General features: G+C 34.1%; 2 protein-coding genes and 1 non-coding gene across 3 annotated transcripts; 2 read left to right on the top strand and 1 right to left on the bottom strand.

Annotated features, from left to right (window-relative positions):
* Positions 1–156: 156 nt before the first annotated feature.
* Positions 157–5,696, top strand: LOC114184717 (callose synthase 12-like). Its single transcript, XM_028072027.2, has 2 exons — positions 157–1,283; positions 1,403–5,696. Exons 1-2 carry the CDS (start codon positions 238–240, stop codon positions 5,616–5,618), a joined length of 5,262 nt encoding a protein of 1,753 aa, XP_027927828.2. The 5' UTR covers positions 157–237; the 3' UTR covers positions 5,619–5,696.
* Positions 3,262–3,342, top strand: LOC114186373 (small nucleolar RNA J33). The gene has a single exon (XR_003605033.1). It is a non-coding gene; the product is annotated as a small nucleolar RNA J33 (small nucleolar RNA).
* Positions 5,697–6,803: 1,107 nt separating the features above from the next.
* On the bottom strand, positions 6,804–7,785 carry LOC114184068 (uncharacterized). The gene has a single exon (XM_028071304.2). The coding sequence runs from the start codon at positions 7,557–7,559 to the stop codon at positions 7,023–7,025; it is 537 nt and encodes a 178-aa protein (XP_027927105.1). The 5' UTR covers positions 7,560–7,785; the 3' UTR covers positions 6,804–7,022.
* Between the last annotated feature and the right edge of the window lie 4,851 nt (positions 7,786–12,636).

The following is a 12,636-nucleotide window of genomic DNA, read 5'->3' as shown; positions in this document are numbered from 1 at the left end:
TAACAATTAATGTGATTCAAAATAAAGAAAACTAACTAATAAAATATATAAAAGCTAGATTATAAATATATTAAGTGTATTAATATGTTAACCAAATTCTATATATTTATTGCGAAAATGTAATAAATAATTTATGAGAGTTTATAACAAACTAACCCGTCTTCTGTCGTTTTGGGCTAACCGTGACACTGGCGTAACAAGCTCAGTGTGTTGTAGATCCTCGTTCTTCACCATCACATGCCTTACACTCATCAGCACCACCACCACGACGATACCGACCACCCATACAACATCCTCCCCCTCCACACCCCTACCATCGACCACCCTTCTCTCCGCTTCCCGGAGGTCTGTGCCGCCGTCGCCGCCCTTCGCTCTGTCGGCGACCTTCGCCTCCCCTCGCAATGGCACCCTGATATGGACCTCCTGGACTGGCTTGGCTTCTTCTTTGGCTTCCAAAACGACAACGTCCGAAACCAGCGCGAGAACCTCGTTCTCCACCTCGCCAATGCCCAGATGCGCCTCTCCCCTCCCCAAGAAACCCTCGACGCTACCCTCCTCCGCTCCTTCCGTTCCAAACTCCTCCGTAACTACACCTCCTGGTGCTCCTACCTCCTTGTCAAACCCGCCGTCAACATCTCCTACCGCTCCGACAATAACTCCTCGTCCAACCACCGCCTCGAACTCCTTTACGTCTCCCTCTACCTCCTCATCTGGGGGGAGGCGGCCAACCTCCGCTTCCTCCCCGAATGCCTCTCCTACATCTTTCACCACATGGCCATGGACCTCAACAAATTACTACAAAACCATGATGACGATAACAACTTCCATCAAGCCTCACTTCACCGGGAAAGCTTCCTCGATCGCGTGGTGCAACCGATTTACCGAGTCCTACTCTCCGAGGTTGAGAGTAGTAGGAACGGAACCGTGCCTCACTGTAAGTGGAGAAACTACGATGACATAAACGAGTTTTTCTGGGATAAACGTTGCTTTAAGAAGCTCAAGTGGCCTCTTGATATTGGGAGTGGTTTCTTCGACAAGCGCGTTAGGAAGATCGGGTTTGTGGAACGACGGTCGTTTTGGAACTTGTTTAGGAGTTTCCATAGGCTTTGGGTTATGTTGGTTTTGTTCCTTCAGGCTGCTCTGATTGTTGCATGGGAGGATAAAAGCTATCCTTGGCATGCATTGAGGGATCGTGACTTGCAGGTTCGGGTTTTAACCATCTTCTTCACGTGGAGTGCTCTCAGGTTTTTGCAGTCTTTGCTCGATATAGTGATGCAATGGAGGTAACGTTGGGTCTGAAACATCGTTGGTTTCCTTTGTTTCGTTTCATGCATTCATATATGTATCTATCCCGCGAGCCTTACTTGTAAGTTGTAATATAACGTATATGTTGTCATAGCAGGTTGGTTTCCGTGGAGAAAATTGGACTTGGAATGAAGATGGTGCTAAAAGCCGTGGTTGCCGCCGCATGGTTCATTGTGTTTTTCATTTTTTATCAGAAAATATGGGAACAGAGAAACCGTGATGGAAATTGGTCTGTTGAAGCAAACAAACGGCTGGTGAAATTTCTAGAGGTTGTTTTTGTTTTCATGGTTCCGGAGCTTTTGGCTTTGGTACTTCTTATTCTTCCTTGGGTCAGGAATTTTATTGAGAAGAAGGATTGGAGGGTATTTTTCATGTTGTCGTGGTGGTTTCAAAGTAGGACATTCGTTGGTCGTGGATTGAGTGAAAGTCTTACGGACAACATTGGGTACACCTTGTTCTGGGTTGTGGTTCTGGCCTCGAAGTTTTGTTTCAGCTACTTTTTGCAGATTAGGCCAATGGTTGGTCCATCGAAGATGATTTTGAACCTTAAGGATATCAATTACCTGTGGCATGAGCTTTTTCGAAACGGTATTTGGTTTGCTCTCGGATTACTGTGGCTTCCGGTTATTTTGATTTATCTGATGGATATTCAAATATGGTATTCAATATATTCATCTTTGGTTGGGGCGAATGTGGGGTTGTTTGCACACTTGGGCGAGATTCGAAGCATGAAACAGCTGAAGTTGAGGTTTCAGTTTTTCGCTAGTGCAGTTTTGTTTAATCTAATGCCAGAGGAGCAGTCGTTGAATGCAAGCAGAGCATTGAGTAACAAAGTTAAGGATGTGATTCACAGGATGAAGCTACGGTACGGGTTTGGTCATTCTTATATGAAGCTTGAGTCTAATCAGAGAGAGGCTAATAAGTTTGCATTGTTATGGAATGAGGTAATTATGTGTTTTAGGGAGGAGGACATCATATCTGACAGAGAGGTTGAGCTTCTGGAGCTGCCAAAAAACTCTTGGAACGTAAGGGTTATTCGTTGGCCATGTTTTCTTCTTTGCAATGAGTTATTACTGGCGCTCAGCCAGGCTAAAGAGTTAGTTGATGTTCCTGATAAGAGGCTTTGGAGTAAGATATGCAAGCATGAATTTAGGCGATGTGCTGTCATAGAAACCTACGATTGCATCAAACACTTGCTTCTTCAGATCATCAAACCTAACAGTGAAGAACATTCTATTGTGATGGTTCTGTTTCAAGAAATTGATCACTCTCTCGAGATCGGGAAGTTTACTAAAGTTTTCAAAACCACTGCACTTCTCCAACTCCATATCAAGTTGATAAAGTTTTTGGAGTTATTGAACAAGAAACAAACAGATTCTAGCCAAATGGTTAAGACCCTTCAGGCCCTTTATGAGATTGTTGTCAGAGATTTTTTCAAGGAAAGAAGGAATATTGAACGACTTAGGGAGGACGGTTTGGCTCCACAAAATCCAGATTCTTCTAAAGTTCTACTTTTCGAGAATGCCATTCAGTTGCCTGAGACTGTCAATGAGAATTTCTACAGAGAGATTCGACGCTTGCTTACTATTCTCACATCTAGAGATTCAATGGAAAACGTCCCAGTTAATCTTGAAGCAAGACGAAGGATTACTTTCTTTACTAATTCGCTTTTTATGAAGATGCCCCATGCCCCCCGGGTAGAGAAAATGATGGCTTTCAGTGTTCTAACACCTTACTATAGTGAAGAAGTAGTTTACAGTAAAGAACAGCTAAGAGTTGGGAACGAAGATGGGATATCAACCCTGTATTATTTGCAGACTATATATGATGATGAGTGGAATAATTTTATGGAGAGGATGAGGAGGGAGGGGATGAAGAATGAAAGTGATATATGGACTGATAAACTTGGAGATTTGAGGTCTTGGGCATCCTATAGAGGCCAGACACTATCAAGGACTGTTAGAGGAATGATGTACTACTATAAGGGCCTCAAGCTTTTGGCATTTCTGGATTCTGCATCTGAAGTAGAGATTCAAGAAGGAACACGTGAACTTGTTTCACTGAATCAAGACAACTCAGATGGATCTACCTCCAATAAGTCACTATCTTCCCCTATGAGTTTAAGTAGAGAAAACAGTTCAGCAAGATTGTCATTCAAAGGCCATGACTGTGGGACTGCATTAATGAAATTCACATATGTGATTTCTTGCCAGATATATGGAGCTCAGAAAGAAAGAAAGGACCCCCGTGCAGAAGAAATTTTGTATCTGATGAAAAACAACGAAGCCCTTCGAGTTGCTTATGTTGATGAGGTTCCCTTTGGAAGTGATGAGAAGGAGTATTATTCTGTTCTTGCTAAGTATGATCGAGAATTGGAAAAGGAGGTAGAAATTTACCGTGTGAAGCTGCCAGGTCCCATAAAACTTGGAGAAGGAAAGCCAGAGAATCAAAACCACGCCATAATCTTCACTCGCGGGGATGCAGTTCAGACCATTGATATGAACCAGGATAACTACTTCGAGGAGGCACTTAAAATACGAAATCTCTTGGAAGAATACAGGTACTACTATGGTATCAGGAAACCCACTATCTTGGGAGTGAGAGAACACATTTTCACTGCTTCTGTTTCTTCTCTTGCATGGTTCATGTCAGCTCAAGAAATGAGTTTTGTCACCTTGGGACAAAGGGTTTTGGCAAACCCTCTGAAAGTTCGAATGCATTATGGCCACCCAGATGTGTTTGACAGATTTTGGTTCATAACTAGAGGTGGTATTAGCAAAGCCTCAAGAGTGATCAACATAAGCGAGGACATTTTTGCAGGGTTTAACTGTACACTTCGTGGTGGCAATGTCACACATCATGAGTACATTCAGGTAGGAAAGGGAAGAGATGTTGGTTTGAACCAAGTTTCAATGTTTGAAGCAAAGGTTGCAAGTGGAAATGGGGAACAAGTCCTAAGCAGAGATGTGTATAGGTTGGGTCACAAACTAGATTTCTTTAGGATGTTGTCATTCTTCTACACTACAGTAGGGTTCTTTTTCAACACAATGATGATTGTTCTTACAGTATATGCATTTTTGTGGGGCAGGCTAATGCTTGCTCTCAGTGGTATTGAAGCTGCTATAGTAAAAAGCAATAATAAAGCACTTAGTATAATTTTGAGTCAACAGTTCATAGTACAAATTGGACTTTTCACTGCCCTTCCAATGATTGTGGAGAATTCCCTTGAACAAGGGTTCCTTCAATCTGTATGGGACTTCTTGACCATGCAGCTCCAACTTTCATCAGTTTTCTACACGTTCTCTATGGGCACGCGTAGCCACTTCTTCGGAAGAACCATCCTGCATGGTGGGGCAAAATACCGAGCCACAGGTCGTGGTTTTGTGGTAGAGCACAAGAGTTTTGCCGAAAACTATAGACTGTATGCTCGCAGCCATTTTGTGAAAGCAATTGAACTGGGGCTAATACTAATAGTTTATTCAACACAAAGTACTGTGGCAACTGACACATTTGTTTACATAGCCATGACCTTCTCCAGTTGGTTCTTAGTTGCATCATGGATTATGACACCATTTCTGTTCAATCCTTGTGGCTTTGACTGGCTGAAAACCGTGCGTGATTTTGACGAGTTTATGAACTGGATCTGGCAACGCCAAGGCTTCTTTGCTAAAGCTGAACAGAGCTGGGAAAGGTGGTGGTACGAAGAACAGGATCATCTAAGGCTAACTGGAATTTGGGGAAAGCTTTTTGAGATAATTTTAGATCTACGGTTCTTAATATTCCAATACGGTATTGTGTACCGGCTAGACATAGCTGCGGGAAGTACCAGCATTGGTGTTTACTTTGTATCTTGGATTTATGTATTCTTTGTGTTCGGGATTTATGTGGTGGTGGCTTATTCCCGGAATGAATATGAAGCAAAACAGCACCTGTATTTTCGGTTGGTCCAGTCCTTGGTGATAGTTCTTGCCATACTTTTGATACTTGTGTTGATGAAATTCACTAAATTCAAGTTCATGGACATTTTTACTAGCTTGGTGGCATTCATTCCCACAGGGTGGGGCATGATACTGATTGCACAAGTATTCAGGCCATTTTTGCAGCACAGCATAGTTTGGAATGTTGTTGTTTCCTTGGCTCGTTTATATGATACATTATTTGGGATCATTGTTATGGTCCCTGTGGCTCTGCTCTCATGGTTGCCTGGGTTTCAGCCCATGCAAACTAGGATTCTCTTCAACGAGGCATTTGGCAGGGGCCTTCGTATATTCCAGATTGTTACTGCAAAAAAGTCCTCAGCTAAATCTGTTTAGACCCACTTTTTCTTTTGTTTTTGCGTTATATTGGCCTATATGAGGTTCTTAAATTCATCTCATGTCCATTCTCATTCTAGACAGTAAAAAATTGAAATTTATTCTTATCTCTTTCTTTTTGTTAGATTACAGCATTTTGAGTTGTTGATCTGTCCTTTTATATGGCTTTAGTTTTTCTCCCATCTCTAGTTATTAGAAACATGGGAGGAAGGGAGTGCTATTTTTCTTATAAACCTTTTTTGAAAAATAGTATTTTTTTAACATAAAAAATATAATAGAAACAGTTTTATATTAAACAATGGTGGAGCAGAAGATCACATTTTCTACGCTAAATATGTAGATATTTTTAATTTGGACACATTTTTATACAATTTATTTCTATTTTTTTCTTTCATTCGTCTAAATAAATGAGAAAATGGTCTTTACTTTTTTCTTCACATTTTCATCTCTTTAAACAACACATTGTAAACCAAGTGTTCTTGTATGTTTCCTTGCAATGAGTAATTTGTTAGCATCAACGGTGAAATCAGGGGCTGAGTGATAGAGATAGATATACCTTTATATATCATTGAGTGATTTAGAATTAATTTCACTGTTAATTGTACTTTCCTAAGGACATTACAACTAAATTCCACTAATTCACCTCCAATAGTAACTATTTCTGAATGCTTTATACTTTATCTTATTCAACAAAAATACAAAAGAAACAAGCTTTGTCTTATTGATTTGATTTTTGAATATTGACACACTAGCACTGTCCACTCTCAAACTTTGTAGCTCATTAGTTTCCTTTTTTCAGTATATGATCAAAGCTTCAAATTTTCAGAGTAACAATTTGCTGAACGAAAATAGTTTGCTGACAAACAAACAAGACCAATCTTTGGAAAAATTCGAGACAAAGAATAAGACAGAAAGGTCATTACACCGATCGAGTATAGAAGATTTTTATTAAATATATTTTTATTTTTTAAGTTAACTTAAAATTGAAATTTGTTGTTACACCAAATTATATAATTTAACTTTTAAATATTAAAAATAAATAAATAAAATCTTTTAATTTAATTATGTTAAATATTTTGATGTATCAAAAACTGATTTGAATTGGTTATATCACTGAATACATATTAGTTTAAATATATTACTCAAACATTATTTAACATGTAAAAAAAAATTAACACATGTACATACTACATTTAAAATAATTATATTCATTTATTTTTATAATTAAAAATTAAAATAAAGTTTAGGAGGTAATGATATTTAACAATTTAACAATTTCATTAAAGACACTTTACCTAATCTAAATCTGAATTTAATCTAAATCAATGCAAAATAAAGAGATCAATACACTTTACCAACCCAAATCCTAAAAACTAACCTCAGAATCAAAATCAATTATGAAACTTAATCTAAAGCAATTGAGTCAACACCTTTTCCATTTGTTCTCCCAAGAACAAAGTAGCCCAAAACAGCACAAACAGCAGCCACTATATTCCCTTCTTTCAGCAAAACCTTCACCACAAAACTGAAAATCTCCCTCGTAATCTTCCTTCCCTCCACAACCAAAGTCCTCTTAGGCTTACCAAAGAAAGCCAACAACACCACTATGGCGATCCACGTGACCAGAACCGCAGGCACCACCACAGCAAAAGCTGCCACCATTGAAAGAACCCCAAAAACAGCTCCGAGAAGCAGCGAGGCAGAGAGTGCAGGCCACCAACAAGAAGATGATGATGATGATGACTCAGCTTGCAACTTGTACCACGAAATCATGGACTTGAGAATGTTCCAGGAAGATGTGAAGAGCAAGCCATAAACAAGCACAAAAACACATACCCAGGTTCTCCTTTTGCTCATGATTTGAAGCAGAAGTATAACGTAAGAAGAAGAAGAAGAAGATGGTTTGATTGGTGAAGTGGGTTGCTCTTTCACTTTTCCCATGGACTTGTGACAACCTCGGAAAACTAGTACCACCAATGGCCAGTCTGGTTTTGCTTGTCTCTCCTAAGTTTAAAACTTTATTGTACTATTCCATCGATAAGCGCGTTTTGGTTCTTTTCTGGAATCTGGGTACCTCTCTATTGTTGCTACTACGCTATCTCTGGCTTTTGGGACCATGAAAATGAAGTTACTGCTATAAAATTGTACCCTTGTTGGCAATTTAGTGGAGTGCACCTATGTCTTATTATGCTTGGGTGAGCATTTACAACCGTTTAAATTCTTATCCCTTTCTTTCTTACAATCCATTTTATTAATATTTTATTCTTATTTAATATTGCTAAAGAATTATAAAAGAAAAAGTGAGATGTCAACATATTAAACTAAGTTAAAATAAAAATTAAATGATTGATTACAAAATTAATAAGATGGATTGTAAGATAGGATAACAAATTAATTCTTCTGAATAAGTATTGCTCTTTTCTACTTTGAGTACATCTATTATCTTTGTCACCTTCATGATTTAACCTTTGATAACTTGAAAGTTAGACGAAAGAATTGGAAATTCTCTTACCTTATAAAAATGATGATAAATGAAACTATTTGTTTCTGTAAATATTATTTGAATTGATTATAAATTCTTGTATTAATTGGTTTATATTATTTTTAAATTAAATATATTTTTAGTCTTTTAAATTTTTATGTGAAATTAAAATTTGTGTATATTTGAAATTTTAATATATTTTAGTTTTCACAACTTTAAAAATGAATGAATATAGTTTTCTTAATCTAATTACATTAAAATTTTTTAACGTGTTAAAATATTTTACTTTACATTAACATTTAAAATGTTTGTATACTTTGACACGTTCCACTTCAATATTAATTAGAAAATATATGAGACGTTAAAAATATTCAATTTAATTAAATTAAAATAATTATATTCATTTATCTTTAAAGTTTTAGCAACCAAAATATATCAAATTTTAAAATATAAATCAATCTCAATTTGGCGTGAATATTCATATCTAATTCAAGAAAACACACTTTAATCCTACTTTTATTATTCTTTAAATTATTATATATTTTTTTATGACATTTTGTAGTTTATTTCTAAAGTATATTTGATATATTTTTATATAATTATTTTAATTTTATCAAATTGTTATTTAATTTTTGGTTTAATTACTCGTATAGTACCCAGTTTGGGGCTAGTGTGTCAAATAGGTACCCGCTTTTAAAAAAGTGTCAATTGCATCCCAACTTTCGAAAATTGCTTCAATTAGGCCCTTTTTAGACAGAGTTGACTAACGCCGTTAGTCAACGTGCCACGTGTCAATATGTGGTTTTTTTGATTTTTTTTTAATTTTAAATTTTTAAAAAAAAAATTAAAAATGCCACTTGTCAAGTCCCTGTGTGTGACACGTGGCATTGTGAGTGCCACGTGGCATTGTGAGTGTCACGTGGCATTGCAATGACACGTGTCAGTATCGCTATCAGATGTGTGTTGATTTCGATTTAGTCCCCATTTATGTTTTTTCGTTTCAATTTAGTACCTACTTATGTGTATTTGATTCAATTTTGACCTAATATTTTTTAATAATTAAAATATCTTTTTATAAAATTAAAAGTAATTAAGTATAAAAGTTTTACAAAAATTAAGTATTTGATATTTATATTAAAATTTAGTGGTAAAAGTCATTTTATTAAGTCATTTTTAATAAAAAAAAATCAGTATAACAATCATACCAATAGAAATTTTGATTTAAAATTAGTAAGATACAATATTATTCTATTTTAAAAAAAAATTAACAAAACATGAGTACTTAATGAAAAAGTAATTAATAAAGTAATATGTTAAAAAGTCGTTTTTAATAAAAATATTAGTATAACATTTATACAAATAATAAATTTGGTATGAAATTGAGAGAAACATTATAAATATTAGTACTTAATTTTGTAAAAATATTTATACTTAATTATTTTTAATCTTATAAAAAATGGATTACAAAAATATTTTAATTATTAAAAAAGAAATTGGGACAAAATTAAATCAACTACACATATTTAGGTACTAGATTGAAACAAAAAGACATATATGGAGACTAAATCGAGATCAACATAATGACATCTGATAGTGACACTGACACGTGGCATTACAATACCACGTGACACTGACAATGCCACGTGTCACACACAGGGACTTTGTAACATCTTTTTTTTTTTAATAAACTGTATTATTTATTTTAAATAAAACACTTAGAAAATCTTCTATGTTTACTAATGTTTTGTATTTTATTATGATGTAGTTTAAACATTAAAAATATTATTAAATAGGTGTGTGTAAAAAAAAAGATATATATATATATATATATATATATATATATATATATATATGAATTTTCTAAAAGAGATAAAAATATATAGAAAAAAAATAAATAAAAGGAGAAGTAGGGAAAAGAAGATAAGAAGAAAAGATAAGAAAGAAGAAAAAAAAAAGATAAGAAGAGATAAACATTATCTCTTAATGAAGGCAATTATGACTTGAAAAATCAAATAGCACATGCATAAATTATATATATGGATGAGGGAGGGAGCTTACGTGAAAGTGAAAGAGAAAGGAGAAAGAAGGAGAAAGAAAAAGAGAAAGAGAAAGAAAGGAGAGAGAGAAAGAAGAGAGAGAAAGAGAAAGAAGAGAGAAGAGAGAGAAAGACAAGAAGAGAGAGAAAGAGAGAAGAAAGAAAGGAGAAAGAAAAAGAAAATAGGAAAATAAAGTTTAGAGCAAAAATTTAAAGGGATCCTAATCCTCTACAAATATTATTAGTGTGCTCTTCAATCAATAAGGTAAGGGGGAGTGAGGTTAAGCTCTTATATATTAATCTTGATAAGCTCATGGGTTTTATATTAATCTTTTATTTATTTTGACTCATATATTATTCTATTAACTTATTTTCATTTATTATCCTCTTATATTTATTTTATTTTATCTTAAATTATACACTGCTCCTGTTTATTATTTATTTTATTTAATCTCTAAATATGTATTGATTCTATTTATTTATTTATTTTATTTATCTCCAGTTACGCACTGGTCTTATTTATTTATTTTATTTTATTTATCTCCAGTCGCACTGGTCCTATTTATTTATTTTTATTTTATTTATCTCCAGTTACGCACTGGTCCTATTTATTTATTTTATTTTATTTATCTCCAGTTACGCACTGGTCCTATTTATTTATTTTATTTTATTTATCTCCAGTTACGCACTGATCCTGTTTATTTATTTTATTTATCTCCAGTTACGCTGATCCTGTTTATTTAGTTTATTTTATTTATCTCCAGTTACGCACTGGTCCTATTTATTTATTTTATTTAATTTAATTTATCTCCAGTTATGCACTGGTCCTGTTTATTTATTTTATTTAATCTCCAATTACGTACTGCTCCTGTTTAATTTATATTTTTGTTTATTTATAACGTTCTTACCCTTATCTAATTATTTATTTAAAGTTCTTGCTTTGATTCTTATTTTATCATTATTTTTACAATTAAAAATAAATAAATGTGAAGTGAAAGTATATATTATTTATTTAGTGAGCTTGGATAGAAGAAATTTGCATATACATTTTATCGTTGTTTTATATTCTTTGTATATTGTTTATACAATGACATGAATTGATAGTCATCACATTTTATGACCTTTGAAAATACTCAAGAGTGTGTCAGTTAAGTAAGAGTTAAGTCTGGTTTCAATAAGTTGAGATTAAACCAGTGTCAAAGTATTTGTATTTGGGAAGTCACAGTTTGGTACACTGCGGGATGAAAGGCAGGGACCATGGTGGGGTCTAAGGAAGTTTTACCAAGTAGGTGAATATCTGGATAGTTCAGAATAGCGCTCTGGACTAGGATATTCATAGGCCAAACTTGGAACTATCAGATACCTGCTCGGCATCACCAAGGTTAGGTAGTGAGTATATATCTCTTTTGTGAGCCGATGAATGGCTAATATTCTCGAGAAAGAAATAATTATGATTGTACCAATATTTTATGAGAAATACTCAACTACCTAATCACTTCCCAAAGCAACTTTTGATGTTCAGATTGGATCATCAGAAGTGGAATATGGATCCATATGTCTGGTAAAACAAGATCAAGTTTGGTGGTTATAGGTCCAAATCTAGGCCCCCGGTGTCTGCATTGTTTGTTGAGTTTATTAAGATTGATATTTAAGGCTTATAAAGACCTCACTCCTTTCATATTTTTCTTTCATATGTACCTGTTGCATGAGCCATGAGCAGAAGAGGAACCTGCTCAGTGAGAGTTGTTCGGGATATTATTGGTGGATCTTCTGAAGATTGACTCATGGATAATTTCTATTAATATCTTTAGGAGATGTTAAAAATATAGAAAATCTTCTATTCTGATGTAGGACTCTTAATATTTAACAAATATATATTTTTGTAATATTTCATGAACAATTACATAGATGCAAACTACATATATGAATATGAAGTTATGTTATTATTAATATTCTCTCAAGGATAATCGTATGGAAAAAAAAATTTGATTCCATATTTTTTTATCAAATAATAATTATTTAGTATAGTAGTCGGGGTGTCACAGACTTGACACGTGGCATTTTTATTTTTATTTTTTTAAAAATTTTTAAAAAAATTTAAATTTTAAAAAAAAAATTAAAAAAACCACAGATTGACATGTGGCACGTTGACTAACGGCGTTAGTCAACTTTGTCTGAAAGAGACCTAATTGAAGCAATTTTCAAAAGTTGTGATGCAATTGACACTTTTTTAAAACCGGGTACCTATTTGACACACTAGTCCTAAACTGGGTACTATACGAGTAATTATACCTTAATTTTTTATTTAATATTTATATAATTATTTTTTTATGTTCATATTGGAAAAAAAGAAATATATATTACTTTGATATTTAATATTTAATAATATCTATTTTCTATAAAAATATTTAAGTCATATCTAAAAAAGTTAAGAGACGAATTCAGACATAAATATTAATGTACGCTGTTAGGATGGAATACGATAAAAATTCATTCCCATT

Source organism: Vigna unguiculata, chromosome 5, assembly GCF_037176805.1.
Source record: "Vigna unguiculata cultivar grain cowpea cultivar isolate G323 ecotype 2 chromosome 5, ASM3717680v1, whole genome shotgun sequence".
Taxonomy (NCBI): Eukaryota; Viridiplantae; Streptophyta; class Magnoliopsida; order Fabales; family Fabaceae; genus Vigna; species Vigna unguiculata.
Note: the sequence above shows the minus strand (reverse complement) of the source record. Positions and strands in the feature narration are given on the sequence as shown.

Coding starts and splice junctions, on each gene's coding strand:
- LOC114184717 (XM_028072027.2), top strand. CDS start 238: ATGCCTTACACTCATCAGCACCACCACCACGACGATACCGACCACCCA. Junction 1,284..1,402: donor GATATAGTGATGCAATGGAG/GTAACGTTGGGT, acceptor TTGTCATAGCAG/GTTGGTTTCCGTGGAGAAAA.
- LOC114184068 (XM_028071304.2), bottom strand. CDS start 7,559: ATGGGAAAAGTGAAAGAGCAACCCACTTCACCAATCAAACCATCTTCT.